Source organism: Callorhinus ursinus, unplaced genomic scaffold, assembly GCF_003265705.2.
Source record: "Callorhinus ursinus isolate GAN/ISIS: 27379988/994484 unplaced genomic scaffold, GSC_fseal_2.0 scaffold35, whole genome shotgun sequence".
Lineage (NCBI taxonomy): Eukaryota > Metazoa > Chordata > Mammalia > Carnivora > Otariidae > Callorhinus > Callorhinus ursinus.
Genome location: NW_027397097.1, coordinates 5,387,274 through 5,402,163, shown reverse-complemented (window position 1 = coordinate 5,402,163; position 14,890 = coordinate 5,387,274). Strand labels below are relative to the sequence as shown.

At 44.0% G+C, this 14,890-nt stretch overlaps 1 protein-coding gene across 4 annotated transcripts in view; it reads right to left on the bottom strand.

Annotated features, from left to right (window-relative positions):
* Positions 1–1,370: 1,370 nt before the first annotated feature.
* The window catches only part of UVRAG (UV radiation resistance associated), a 334,168-nt gene continuing 320,648 nt past the window's right edge, over positions 1,371–14,890 (bottom strand). For 3 of the 4 annotated variants that reach the window (XM_025894184.2, XM_073879729.1, XM_025894185.2), the window contains one exon: positions 1,371–3,279. In XM_025894184.2, the coding sequence (XP_025749969.1) occupies positions 2,577–3,279 (703 nt within the window). In that variant the 3' untranslated portion in view covers positions 1,371–2,576. The remainder of the gene's footprint in view (positions 3,280–14,890) is intronic. The other variant, XM_073879730.1, reaches the window with a different exon arrangement.

Here is a 14,890-nt window from a genome sequence, read left to right as displayed (position 1 = left end):
TAAGGGGAAGTGGAGAGAGAGAACACAATCAAATATTCATTTGATAACATTTGCCGGCTGTTAAAATTGTCTCAGCTACATGAAAATGGAAAGGGCTCTTAGCAGTTCCGACATGGATAGCAGTGAATTGCATTTCAGCTTATATCCTCAAAGCAGATTTTATTTTTTAGTGATTTACAAGACTAATTAAAAAGATTAGTAGGAGATAGTAACTCATCTCATATTTTGGCCTTGGACACTTTAAACAGAAGCAAAACGAATTCTGCAGCTTTGGAAAATGTCGAGTAGAGTTCCTCCTGAAGATATATAATACTGCAGGTTCTACCCAAGGCAAGGCCGCAACTGGAGGCACCGAACAAACTCAAGGAAAACCTGAAACCCCAACCAAAGGAACCCAAACCTAGGGGGTGGCGCTGTGAGGCACAATGTCACTGAACACAGTGTGGACCGAGCCAGCGCATGGGTAACCGGTTCTGAGCTAATGACATTTCAGCAACAGGGCTCCGTGCTGTGGGTCCCAGAATTAGGAAGTCCAAGACAGGAGACTGACAGAGCCCCAGAGCCCCGGGCTCTGTCTGGCTGTGTGGAACCTGAGATGAACATTGTAACTAGGGGTGCTCATCCAAGCACGGGGATGGCCAAGACCCAGGCTCCAGGACCTGCACCTCAGTGTACCCTGTCTTTAAGTCTGGCATGAAGTTTAAAGTCCACTCCCATCTGTGGACCTTAAGCCACATGTGATGTGCCTCCCATTGTTCAATACTAACACAGTCCTTCCAAAACCTTGTCCTTTTGGGGGGTGCGGGTGGGTGTTAGTTCATTGGAGGGCTCCACACAACCCAGTCTGACGTAGAGCCAGGCCCACGGCTATCTCCCCCCTCGTGGACTCTTAACATGAGTGACAGTACACTGCGAAGAAGCTGTGACTCGACAGATGGCTTCTGAGTTAGGTCTGGAGGAGTTCCACCTCTTTCTGTGGAATAAGATGGATTTCTCCAGATCAAGTTAAAGCTTTTAATTGCTTGCAGGTCGGGTCTGTCTGTCAAGCATGGACTCAGTGAGATCTCTCTATGTGGAAAATAACAACATGAACTATTCTCCTCGATAATGTAGTTGTCAATGAGAACTTGAGCCCAAGAGTGCTTAGACAATATATGAAAAGGACCGCGAGACCTCGGAGTCCAGCTGTTGCTGAACTACCGGGTGGTGAGTGTGTGAGGGTGTTTGCGTGGCTACACAAACCATGTTGACTCAAGCCAATGACATTAGTGTGGACACAGCCACAGTTTTGGTTCAGGCTCGCCCTGTTATGATGTAACATGGAGATGCAGGATCAAGATGAATGTCAAAACTGGAAAAAACAAATCGGGTCAAGCGAAGCAACTTCAGTTTTTATTCTTCTATACAATACATGGAGATATGCATACATTTTCCTTAAAGAGCTTGCAACCCTGAGGCAATGTCCTTGGGTATATAGAGTATAGAGCAATAGCAAATGAGATCTGAGCTCCAGGAATGAAACCGGACTTCGAGAACATGATTTACTACGAATACACCTGCACATACACCAATGGTATCTACGCCTCATCTAAGCCTCTTCATCCAGTTAAGCCCAACTGCCTTGTGGTCTGCACATCAGACAGCCTGACTCTCTCCAGATCCTACATCCTACCCAGCATCTTCCTTTCCAGCTGGAATTTAATACATCAGCATGGAATTTACATATAGGGATTTCTGTCTGGTGAGTGCATTGCCAGAGAGCATGCCTGGTTTTGGACTACAGCATCTGCCCACATAGAAACTCTGGCCCCCAAAGGGGACTGGATACCATCTGACTGTTGTAATCTTGCGGGGGGGGGGGGGGGGGGTGTCCTTGAGCGTCCCCTGGGATCTACCACAGAGGTGAGGTTTTTCCTCTGATTTCAGGGTTATACCAAGCTGGGGAGGTGGAAGGTGTTGGCTTCTGCATTCAAGAACCAGTCAATCTGATGTCCTCAGTTTTCAGGGTGCACAACCCATCCACTGTGAAGATGGGGCAGCAGATGGGGTGACTGGGGGCGGGGGCAGGGAGGCCTGGGTGTAAGGAGACCATTGTGCTTCTTATTCATCAAACTCATGGATGGTCAAAGGTCTTTCAGTAAATGGTGAAAACCTTTTTTGGATTATTTGGTTTTCCCAAGCTTTATAAACTATGGTGAGGGCAAATGCTTATGAGAAACTAAAAGTGAGTTTATTATATTATTTATATATTATCATCTCCCCTCTGAGGATAGCACAGAAGTGTAAATTAAAAAGCAGACAAATACCTATACGGTGACTCGAGCTAGAGAGTGACTTTTGCCTTAAAACGATCGTCAGGCCTGAAAAGCAAATCTTGCAAGCAAAATCTAACTTTGTTTGGCCCACTGATACACATGATCCTGAGTCCCTCCTTGATTTACAAAGTCTGTTTTTTGAGGAATATCCTCCATTAATTAATATTCATTTTGTGTCATAATTATTACAAGGGGTAACCAGTGCAGCTTTATCCTTTTAGGCAGCGCCCCTGTCCTGGTCCTACCGGCTGTCTGCTCACTTCACTTATCAGAACTCCTGCGTGGCCGGCGGAAGCTGGACACGTTTTCATTCAGTGCATAGATCCTTCGGGAGAACTCTTCAAATTCTCCCAGAACTTGCTCGTCACACTCCACTGCCACGGCACTATCCACCGGGATGCAGTTAAAGGCTTCCAGCTGATCGCCTGAGGTGAAACCTGTGGCTTCCATGCCGATGATCTCTTCTGCTTGCTCCACAGTACAGCAGAGCTCGGGCTCTGAGACTGGGTGGAAGTCCCCCGGGAGGTGGACGCCGGGGGAGCCAGCCTGCTCGCTGGGCAGCAGAGTGCCATTGACGGTGGCTGCATGCCCGGAGAGGGCTTCTTCTTGTTCCTGGCTAGTGTTCACACTCGCATGACCTCCGTTTAATCTGTCACCCAAAGCAACTCCTTTTTTCTTGTTTTCTTTGGAGAAGTCCAAGGAGGTATCCAGGGAGGAGGACAGAGATGTTGTCTTTCTCTCGGACTCTCCTATGGAAGGGATGGCGGGAACAGGCTGGGCGAGTGCTGAGTTGTAACTAGGGGGAGGGGTTTTGTACTGGAGTCTCTCATTCTCTGAGCTGGCCCGTTTTCGGTGTCCTTTGTCTGGGGACGGGATCCCCCCAGAGAATCCTACATCTGCGCCTCCAAATATGGAGCTTTGTCTCTTTGGAACAGGGATTGCACTGGAGGTGTGATGTCTGTCGCTGGAAGACAAACAAAAATGAGAAGTTACTTTCAACTTCTGAACTCAGCCTAAGCCTTCTGGACCCAGAGACAGGAAACGACATACTTAGGTTTGAGAGAATAAAAATTGATAATAATCAACCTTAGCATTAATTGTAGTGTCCAAATGCAAGAAAAAACATGAAGCATTCTGAATTCAAGTTTGAGAGCTTCCTTCAAGAAGGATACAAGACACACTAAAATATATCCAGAGGACAGTGCTCAGGGTGGGATGGGGGATGGAAACGATGCCGTGTGGGGAAGAGTTGAAGTAACTGGAGGCATGGGATCTGAAAGAAAATTATCTGAGGGATGTAATCAACCCCACGGCTGAAGTGCTATCAATATCCTTATTCTTGTTTTATATATTCAACTCTTAGGGTACCTGGGTGGCTCAGTCGGTTGGGCAGCTGACTCTTGGTTTTGGCTCAGGTCATGGTTGTGGGGTCCTGGGATTGAGCCCCGCATCAGGCTCTGCACTCAGTGGGGGAGTCTGCTTCAGGATTCTCTCTCTCCCTCTCCCTCTGCCCCTCCCCCTGCTTGTGCTCTCTCCCTCTCTCTAAAATAAATAAATAAATGTTAAAAAAATACTCAACTCTTATTTTATCTTCATAAAGCAGGCATCCTTATTTGGCAGAGAAGTTACATGACTTGTTCCTGATAACCTCAGGGAGGTGGTGGCAGGCTAAACCAAAACCCCTGACTCACGACTCAGTGATCAACAGCTTTTCTGACACCCAGCGCGTTACGGAACCGGCGGGGTGGGGGTCTGCACCTATGTCTATACCTGCCTAAGAGGTTATTATCTAATACCTAGATCCAGCTATTTCTTTTAATGAAACATTAACTTGGAAAACTGCTTCTCCATCATAAGGCTATGTAAACACACATGGTTTACACACATGTGCAAACACACAGGGTTGACAATACTCGGTCTTCAGTGCCTTCTTCTGAACTTCACTTCCTTCTCAGGAAGAGACTTCAGGGCCCGCAATAACAATCACTGTTTCGCTATACAAAGCATTTTGTTTCTAAAGTAATTTCATATATATCGTTTCACTTGGTTCTCACAAAAACCCTGTCAAGAAAGCAGGGTAATACACTATTACTCTTGAGTCTGAAACAATAAATAATCACGACTTTTAATGGAAGTCGAGCATCTAGACCCTGGAAATGATGGTCATGTGATATGCTGTGCTAGTTGAGCCATCCTGAAGTATCGATCTCTGTTCTAGATATTACACTTGGATGAAGCCAGTCAGCTCAATACACCGGTACGAAAAGACTGGGCCCAGAGACAGGAGGTGCAAACACAAGACCCGTTTGACTTGTATTCTTCAGAGGAGGACACATACAGAGAAGTGGCTGCTCACAAAACAGCAGCTACGAGGCAGGCACAGAGGCTAGACTTGAAACTAAACCCACCCACCAAACAGCTATCACACGAGCCAGGCCTTGGGGAGGGGAAACACGCAAGACAGAGCAGGTCTGCCTCTGAGGAGCTTCCAGTCTTGCAGGAGAAAGACAGCCATAATTACCGAAATAATACATTGTCAAATTACAGTTGTGATAAGTGCCCTGAAAAAGAAGGCAGGATCTAGGGCCCCTTCCACCTCTGTCCACAGCCACAAGCCCTCGTACCAGCTGCCTGCTCCCTCTTTTCTCAGATTTTTTCTGATGCTCGATTATGCCTGTGGTCTCAGACACCTAAGAAAGGGTTATTCTTCTTGCAAAAAGGCAACCACCAGGCTGCTAATCCATGGGCTCATCAGACTCCGTAGCTTGGCTGTAAGTGTTGGTGCCAGGAGAGATTTCATAATCAGGGGTAGTCACTGGTGCACAGAGAAAACACGGCAAGTAGACCAGCAAAATACTGTTTTTAGTTCTCAAGAGAAACAAAACAGAGAAAAATCTACTGGCCTTAATCTAGGTTTTCAGTTAATATGTTGTCAAAACTCACAGTAATTGGGTAAGCCACACATTTTTGCCAACCTTGTTGTTTTTACTCTACCACTTGCTGACAGTATCCCTCTCTAAATGATTTTGCAGGGGGCCTAGGGAATCAAACCAAAACAGAGCATCAGCACCACCCACAGACTTTCTACTCTGGGCAGCCAGGCCAAGCTTTCAGTCGCCACCCCAGCCCAGGAGTGGGGGATAAATCACGTGAACCAGCCTAGAATGCTGAAGGGTGCTATCGCTGGAATACAGCCAGAGGTCCGGGGCTTGACCACTCATGGCTATGAAGGGTGAATGACAGGATAATCCCCACCGCCACTGCCACTGCCACCCGCCCCCACCCCGTAAGCACCCTGTTCCACTTCTCTGCTGGGCTGCAAGGGGGCTGATAAAAGGCAGGGCAGGAGAACAGGCTTGGGCACAACAAGCTGTGCTTACGACACAAGAGGAAAGGGGGTTTTGTAGCACTCTCAGATTCTGAGACTCTCTGAAAGCTCTCCACAACTTTGTACAACAGAAAACTAACAAAGTGTGACATCCCTCCCCTCAACTATAATGGGAAGGGAGCCATGATTTTCTTGCCCATCAATAAAGCTGAACCCTCACATCTACCTTGTGGCAAAGGTAGGTAGGTGGATGGGTTATGTGGTTTGTTCAAGGCTGCAGAACCCACATCTGAACTAGATTCGGTCTGCCTCCAGAGCCCATGCTGTCTGTTGCGTCCCAAGTGGGAACATCACATTCAGATTCAACTAACATTTGCTACCCGCTAATGAAATGCCCGACCTCAAGCTAAATGCCATTACATAGGCTTTCTCATTTAACCCACCCAGCCTGTCTCTAAGCTCTGGGGTGCTACTCCTATTTTAATGGATGGATTCTAAGGTTTTGCAAGGTACAGACTTTAGCATTTTCTGACATCCTGACATCAAAGTTCCTTTAGATTTTTAGGAGAACCCAGGTAATGACAGTATCAGATACAATTTGGAAAGCCCAAGTAACAGGAAAATGCTCCCCCTGGAGAATGGTAAAGAAATCAGTTACTACAGGTAGTCAGGAAAGTCTCCGTGTCTAGAGTTTGCCCTTCAATCACCACATGTTGTCTTTCCCCCATTTTTAGCCACATGTAACAATACCTTTTGAAACTTTTTATTAAAGTCTTTCTTATAATCGTAAAGAGAGTAAGTTGAAGAGAAGGGGATCTTCTTGATAACGCTGGGCTATCGATATGAACATGTATGACTGAACTGTGACAAGGGGAAGAGATGACAAGACGCTCAGTGGCGTGGCGTCTGGGTGTCAGGCTCTCCCGCCCTCACCCACGCTTCCCTGGGTCCTCTCTCACCGCCGGGCTGGCGGTGCACCTGAGACAGTGCCCTCATCTGCAGGCCCTTGTCTATTGTTAATGTCTGCTTTGGGCTTGCTGTGCCCGCCTGTGGTGGATGGCCCGAGAACTGTGTGCAAAGTAAGAGTACAAAGGCCTGAGTGAGGGGCATATCATGCTTGACTTTATGAGTTTTGTAACATTAGTTTTGGCTGCTCAGAGTTAATTTCTTTTATTACTTCCAGGATCTTAGCAGTGGTCCAGATTTTTCAGATAGCTGAGTTCTAAACAGCTCAAGTGTTGAATGATTACATTAAAATATATACAAACACACATGCATTTTTAATTATTATAATAATTTATACTCCCCAGAAAACTAAAAAAATATAAACTATATAAAAAATAGAAATCACTCACAAGCCCATTACCTATCAAATAACCACAATTAATTGAGTATTTTGTTTTTAGACTTTGATTTTACATTATGTGTGTTTAAAAAAGAGAAAAAAACCTAAAGTTATGTTTGTGGCCTATATATACAATTCCGTACCCTGCCATTGGATTTCATTAAAACCTTTTGGTAAACAATTCTAAACGGCTGCTCCATTGAATGGAATACCATTCCCTTATTTTGTATTTCTAAAATTTTACTATTAAAAAACAAACTGCTACAAGCATCTCTATATAGAAACACAATGTATAGATTTTTGATAAAATAATTTGGATTTTAACATTTAAAAGAAAGTTCTCAGAAGAAACCTTTGTTACACATTTTAGTACAAGCTAAAGTCTTAAAATAAGAAGAGGGGCGTTTTACCTCTACTACCGCCTAAAATACAGAAAGGTAGCAATTAAAGAGGCAAATGAGAGATGAAAAAAGAATGCCTGGAAGGTTTCAAGATTCTTTCTGTCTGATTACAGTCTGGCTTAATGACTATTTCATCTAAATGGAAGAAGAGGTCGAAATGCATAGACTTACTAATTACATGACCAATTTTTAAAGGCTGTTGACAATTTACTTATCAAATGAAATTAGTACATTATTTAAGTTGTGATGATGAGTCACTTATTGGGAATTTTTACTCTTAGAAACAAACAGAGTAAACCTGGATGTTTTGGGGAGGGGTGGATGCTGTAGGAAACATGGTAGCTTTGCTTCATCCTCCACTCTAGCCAGGGGTCCCTAAGTGTCCTGCAGCACTAGATCAGGGGGCCCAAAGTCTGAGGTTTGGCAACTGGACCGAGTCCCCTAGTTCACCGCACACATTCTCATTAGCCATTTGCCTTGAGTGGATGTCTTTTCCAGCTTGGCTTAGGTCCAAACTGGAAACCTGGAAACATGACATCTGGGGTTTAATGCTGAAATTAAAAGGAATTTATTAAAAAACAACCACCCAAAGATACTGTAATTGCCAATTTACCAGGCCACGGTTTAGGGAACCATGGGATAGGTTGTTGAATAACTGAACCACATCGGGACTGTTAGATTACTTCATAATCAACCTTTTGCTACAAGTACAAAAGGATACCCTAGAGTCATAAACAATAGCCTGATGAGGGAGAAGCCAAGTAGTTTGGAGTTTAGAGATCAAGGAGGGCAGTCTGGTTTAAATTTGGCTTCTTTGATCAAGTCTTTTCTGATCTCTCTAAATTAAGGTGATTAATTTATTTCTCATTCTGTGAGTCCTTATTTATTGTAGTCAGTTACCTTTTGTTATGTCTTCAGCTGTATCTGGAGAGAGTGCTGGTGATGACAAAGGATGCTCAAAACCTGGATTCTACTCCAAGCTCTGCAACGATGATTGTCTATTTGGAGTTACAATTTAAGTCAGACTCTGCACTTGCTCATTATATGACTATACGACTGTAGGCAGCCCCTCATCTTCTTCGTGCTTCAGTTTTCTCCTTCATAAAACAGATCACTGGACTACAGTAAGAATTAAAGAGAATAACACACTTGCAATCTTAACAGAATGCCTGGCATATATGCTACTGGCAGCAGTAGCTGTTAATTGTGGTTGCTGTCATCAGCTTCCATGGGCTTCGGATTCCAAAAGAATTGCCCTCATGTTACAGAAGGGGTAACCGAGGCTCAAAGGCATTAATGTCTGGGACCACAGAACACAGGTAATCAGAAATAAAGACCAGAATCTAGGTCTCCTTCCTCCTGCCACGTGCTCCTATACGGAATGCTGTTTAGAACAGGGACAAAGAGAACTCTTCCCACCTGCTCCAGCCCCACTTCTGCACAGAAGGGAGCCAGCTGCAAGAAGGAGAAAAAGAACTGAGGCAAGTGTAAAAGAGTTCTGGAGGAAAAGAACTAAATCAAAAGCAAAACATCGCCCCAGTTTTTTTTCTTTTTTCTTGAAGACATGGGGCGGGGAAGGCTTTATGCTCAACTGCCTCTATTTACATGATCTACCAAATGCTCAGGGACTATAAAAACTTCCCAGAATCCTTGGAGGTACATTCCAATTGTCCCCAAACCCCTGATGTATCATTTTTCTATATGAATCTAGCTTTGGGGAGAAAGAATTTTTGTAAGAGGGGAATTTCTGTTGTCCCAGCCTAAATATGGAGGACCCTGCTCTGCCTTTTATGACCGTAATACGGATACTTTGCCATGAAGCCAACCTGGGAGACAGGAGAACCCAGTTCATCCCCACCCCCTGCCACTAATCTTGCCTCTGCCACTTTCTTCTTTCTTCTCTTCTTTCTGCTAGTTTTATTGCTTAAAGCAATAGCCTCCTTTAAACAGAAGGATTGGGAGAGAGAAAACAAGGTAAGAAAGCACTGGTCCAAAATGTGTTTCCATTTCTGCGTCTCCCTATATAATGTTCCAGATGTCGGTAAGGAGCCCCGCCAGCATGGGGCACGGGACACAGGACATGACTGAGCACTGACCGCTCTGAACCAATGTCTCCTCTTCTGCAAAACGTGAAGATCCACCTAACGATGCTTAGGGTAGGAGTAAAATTCTTAGCACAATGAGTAGGTACTCCATAGATTGCTATTAATGACAGAACAGCAGCAGCTAACATTAACGGAGTGTGATGAAGTAGGTATTCTGTTGATAGCTTTCTACGTGGTCTTGCTTCATCGTCACATCTCTATGAAGTATTACGAACGTCATCCTCCTTTTACAGATGAAGAAACTGAGGCTCAGAGGTTACATCACTTGCCCGAGGTCAAAACAACTCACTGTGCTTGAACAAATGCAATCTGACTAAATAAATGTTAGTTTCGTGCTCTCTCTCAGTCCCCAGGGCTTGCCACCAGAACACTGACATTTGATCAGACTTCTGTTTGAGGGAGGAGTGAGGCTCAGAGGGATAATTTTTAGGCCAAGTGTCTTAGTGTCTTTTTTTTTCTTTTCTCTTCCTGCCTCTGTTATTAAGTTTGGGTGGCTTTTTTGGCTTCCTAGGAACTGTTGTTCTGTTATAAGAATGCTGATGGATTCCAAGCATCAATTATGAAAACAGGAAGACATCTTGCCACAAAACGATATAAATGTGGAGACTTAGGGGAAAGGGAAATAGAGGAAAAACGTAAAGATTTACCACATCGAGGCAGTTCTTGAAGGCAGGGTGAATTTTTAGCCATTTGAAATGATTTTGTTCCCTATTCTCTTTCAGATTCACTTGTGCTGGTTTTATCTGTCTACAACCAGGTTTCATTCTGTAAGGTACTGGGAAAGAACACAGTTCACAGTCTCAAATATGTGTCTTTCCCTCCTACAAAATGTTTCCTCTGAGGAACATTACTAGATCACAGCTGGTCAAAATGCTAAGTCTTGATTGTCTGGATCCTGGCCAAAGTCTACAGCTACAACTCGGTGGACTAAGAATACTTAAAAAGAAAAAAACCCCACTTTTTTAAACAACATTCGATCTTCTTTCTCCCCCTGCAGCAAGCTATGACCTCACGGCAGTGAGGTCTCTCCATGGAGGTGTTTAAGTTGGTTTACGGCCATTAGAAATGTTTGAAGCTCTAGGTACTACTCTGCGCCAATAGCATGTCAACTGTGCTAAAAAAGCAATAATAGTTTCTCACCTTCTTAAAGATTACTGCTTAAATAATGCAGAGCAACGCCAGGGCTACGGAGAGTGCCAAAAGCAGGTTGCCAAGGCGAAGCTGAGGTAGAATTACGTCTGTTGGCAGCTACGAAATTATGACATAAAGTTAGTTTTTTTAAAAAAACAACCTCCATAAACTAGACTACTATCCTTTTTCAGAATCCAGCAAAAGCTGGGATTTATCTTCCTCCTTGCTCTCTCTCATATCAAGTAGAAGCACAGAGATTCCTTTTGGGAGAGCCAAATTTTACAGCTAGATCTTATCTCTCAGGAGGTGGCTGGGGGTTAACAGTTTTAAGCATGCAGTCTCCTGACCACAGGCAAGCAATCTAAAGGCCACTCGCCATTACCAGATAAGCGAAAGTGCTTCATCTTTGCCCTGGATGTTAACAAAAACAAGAAACAAAATAGAAATAGAAACAATCTTGGGCCAAAAGCATAGGCTGAAACCTGTGCCAATGGTCACCTTTCCCCTGGGCTCAGCTTGGAAGGTTTACTGCCGAAGTCTGACTAAATAAAAACAGAAAGTTTAAAAAGGTATAACTGAACAAGGGAGCCTTTAAATTTTATTTAAACTAAGGACTAATGGAAAGATGAATTTGTGAAAGAGAAAGTTCCATAGGCAAAGGGTAAAACAAGCAAGCCGAAGAAATCCATTTCCCCAGGCTATGTGATTCGACCGAGGGCCTGGCCATCAGGCCTCCGTCGCCCCGGACAACAGGGCTTAGCGTGGGAAAGAGAGGCCTCAGCGCAGGGCAGTGGACAGAGGCTAAGGGGGTGCCCACAGGCAGGAGCCCATCTGGAGGCCAGCTCACCTTAGTCTCAAGGCTGAGCTCCCTGGAATCAGGGAATAGAGAGAGATCCTTAGGGAGATAGAGAGGGGTCTCAGGAGGAGTCAAGTCAACCACTTCACCCATCAGCTTTCACTGTAAGAAATCATCATACAAACTGATGTTTTAAAATCACAGTCAGGCAACAAACATTATGAGGACCCATTTTAAAATGGTCTGCAGAAACAGAAAGAGATGCCAGAGATGATACCGGGCCCCCCGCCTGGACAATACTTGGGACATGGGGAGTAATAAAGTATTTATGCTGAGAATTAGTGGAGGACAAAATAGCCCTGACCTTTGCCAGGGAGGAACAGCAATCTCACAGAGCCCAGCCCCAGGGAGACCTCAACAGAGAGACTAAAACCTTGGTCAGGGAATGTTTTCTGAATTTCAAAAAGTAGACTTGCAGAGAGAAAACTAAAGGAAGTTCTAGGCTCCAGAAGCCAGTGACAGACTCTGTGAAAGATACTGCTAAAGCTGAGCTACCACTACATTTCTAATAAGCTCTGACATGAGCTGAACCATGGGGCTTTAGTGCTTTGTTATTTTAAAAGAAAAACGAAGAGCTCTGCCTCCATTTCCCGAGACGCTGGAGGCCTTCAGAAGAACTGCCCGAATTACACTTAGCCACCATCTAATCATCACTTAGTGACAGACTGGGGGGCTCCAGGGGTAATATCTGGGGAACCTTATCTTTGGTAGTCCTCCAGACTATGAAGAGGTGCAGCATGAAACTGTATGCATATTGACAAAGAATTTACTCCCTAATTCAAATATATATTGAATGTCTCTTATGCACTAAAGACATTTTCAATAATGGTTGAAAATAAGGCCACAGCTCCTGCTTTGTAGCGCTTACCCCAGAGTGGGAGAGGACACATACCTGTCACAAAATTATGACAAAAATGTAAAATGATAACCTCTGACACATGCTGTGCAGGAGAGGACATGGGCTTAGAGAGCGTGTAACAGAACTGACCCAGAAAAGGCCAAGAACTGAAGGGTTAGAATTTTTCACTAGGTAAAAATTGGTGGGCAAGAGCATCTTCCAGGCAAAAGGAAGGGCATATGCTAAGACCCTATGTCAAGACAGAGAACACATTTGAGGACCCAAAGGGTCATCAAGTGGAGAGCAGCATGGTAGAAGATAAAGCTGGAGAGGGAAACATGGAGATCATGCAGAAGTCCACAGACCATGTTGATAATTTTTCTCTTTAAGCCTTTAAAATGTTTAGGCTAGTGGTGTGGGGGCGGGGAGGGGCGAAGGTGGTAGAAAGAGAGATCTATTAATTGATTGATTGATCTGTATTTTGGAAAGTGCCCTTTGGCTGAAGTTGGACAATAGACTGGAGGGGCCCCAGAGCGGACACTGGGGACCACAGGCTGTGTGGCAGTGTAGGTGAGAGACGATGGGAGCTTGGAAATATACCAATATAGACAGGCAGACCCATCAGGGGAAATCAGCGGGTGTTGCTAAGGTTAGATGTGGGGATGAGAGGGAAAGTGAGGAAGCAAGGATTATGAAAGCTTTCCGGCCACTGTGAACGAATGGGTGGAGATTCCATTTGCTGTAAACAGAGTACCGGAAGCCCACGATGCTCATGGGGGTTGGGATGGACGGCAGGAAGAAAAAAACAACAGGCACACAGAATGTGCCGTGAAAACATCCAGGAGGCAGTCTGAAGAGAGGCGTAATATCTGAAAAGAGACCTGGGATGAAGATTTGTACTTGTGCTTCATTTCAATGGGGTGATAATTAAAATGATGGTGATAGGTAAGATCACCTTGGGCTGGAGAACAAACTGAGAAAAAAGAGGGTCTAGGACTGAACCTTGAGGAGCTGTTTTTTATGCTGAGGTAGAGGAAGAGGAGCTTGTAAATGAGATAAGAAGGAGCGGTCAGAGAGGAAAGAAGCAAACTAGAAGAGGGTTATGATAGCATTCCTTCTCTGAAATCACAAGGTGCTAAACAGTCCCTTGTATGAAACATTTTAGTCTTAACATAGTTACAAGCGAGGCTGTACTGAGTAACCCAGTGGGGGCCTAAAACTGTCCGGCCTGAAGCCAAGGCTGGGTCACCTTTAAGTTATTTTAACCTCTCTGTGCCTCAGTTTCCTCATCAAGAAGATGAGGCGGGACAATGGGTCCTAATTCGCAGGGTTGTTATGAGGATTACATGAGTTAACTAATATATTCAAAATGCCCTGGAAGAGTGCCTGGTTTGCTGTAGCAGCCATTTGACATTAGCTCTAATGGCATTACTTACTATATACTGCTCTTTACTAACAGAAGAATTGTTGAGGAAGCATCATATAAAATGATCTTTAATGTTAAACTCCAAACTTAAAACACAGGGAATTGTATCTGAATTGATTTTAAACTCAAAGATCTTACTGAAGTAATCAGCGGTCACTTTTACTGCTGCAAACCCTTGTCAGCTTTTGGCGGGCACAGACCATAGTTCTACAGGCTTCTTGAAACTTAATATAGTGCTTTAGATCAGCTTATCTGCTGATACTTAGCACGTGCTAAAGAGTCCCTCCTAAAAAACACTGACTTCTTAATGCAGGATATGTAAGGGCTTTTCTGCTAATTCTTTCCCTCCATTCATTTAAATATGCCCATCTTCCAAAGCCCAATTCAAGTCCGACCTCCTTCACTAAGCCTTCTTTAACCATGTCAACTTAAAGTAATCTCTTTGAACAGCCACGGTACTTGTAATTATCCCATCCAACTCATGTTTAATATGACCACTTGTGTTTCAACACCTATTTCAGTAGACATTACTGACATCCACATTCACTGCCTAGCAATCTGCTTGGCTCTGGAAATAACGAAACGTATAAAATAAGGTTTCTATCAGTAAGGAGTTCCCACTACAGTCGAGAAGATGGAGAGAGTTAACCAATAACCAGCACACCACGGGGCTTTGCGTACAATATATACTTTGTATATTGTAATGGAGGAGGGAGCCGGTCTTCATCTGGAGGACTCATCACAGGAGGCTATATTCGATTGGCATCTTGAAGGACAAGGGGGCGTTAACCAGGCTGTGTGTGTATATAGAGGGAAGAGTAAGAAATGATGGGAAGGATAGTTTAAGGAGGATATGTGTGCAGTCCAACTATGGAGCCAAGTCTTGTAAACACTGTAAGGGGGAACTTGTCTTCTATTTCTTGAAATCTACTCCTTCACTTTCCGATCTAATGTAGTAAAGATTTAGTGAGTATTAACTGAACTTACTTGTTTTATGAATAAATGGATTTAATTAGTTATACTCAAAAGGAATAATTTATGGTTTTTTCTTTTGGCAATGTGTTGAGAAACATTCTGTTAATGTAAAAAAAAAGGTAAAAAGAAGAATACTACACGGTTACTTATAACATGAAAAAACTATTTAA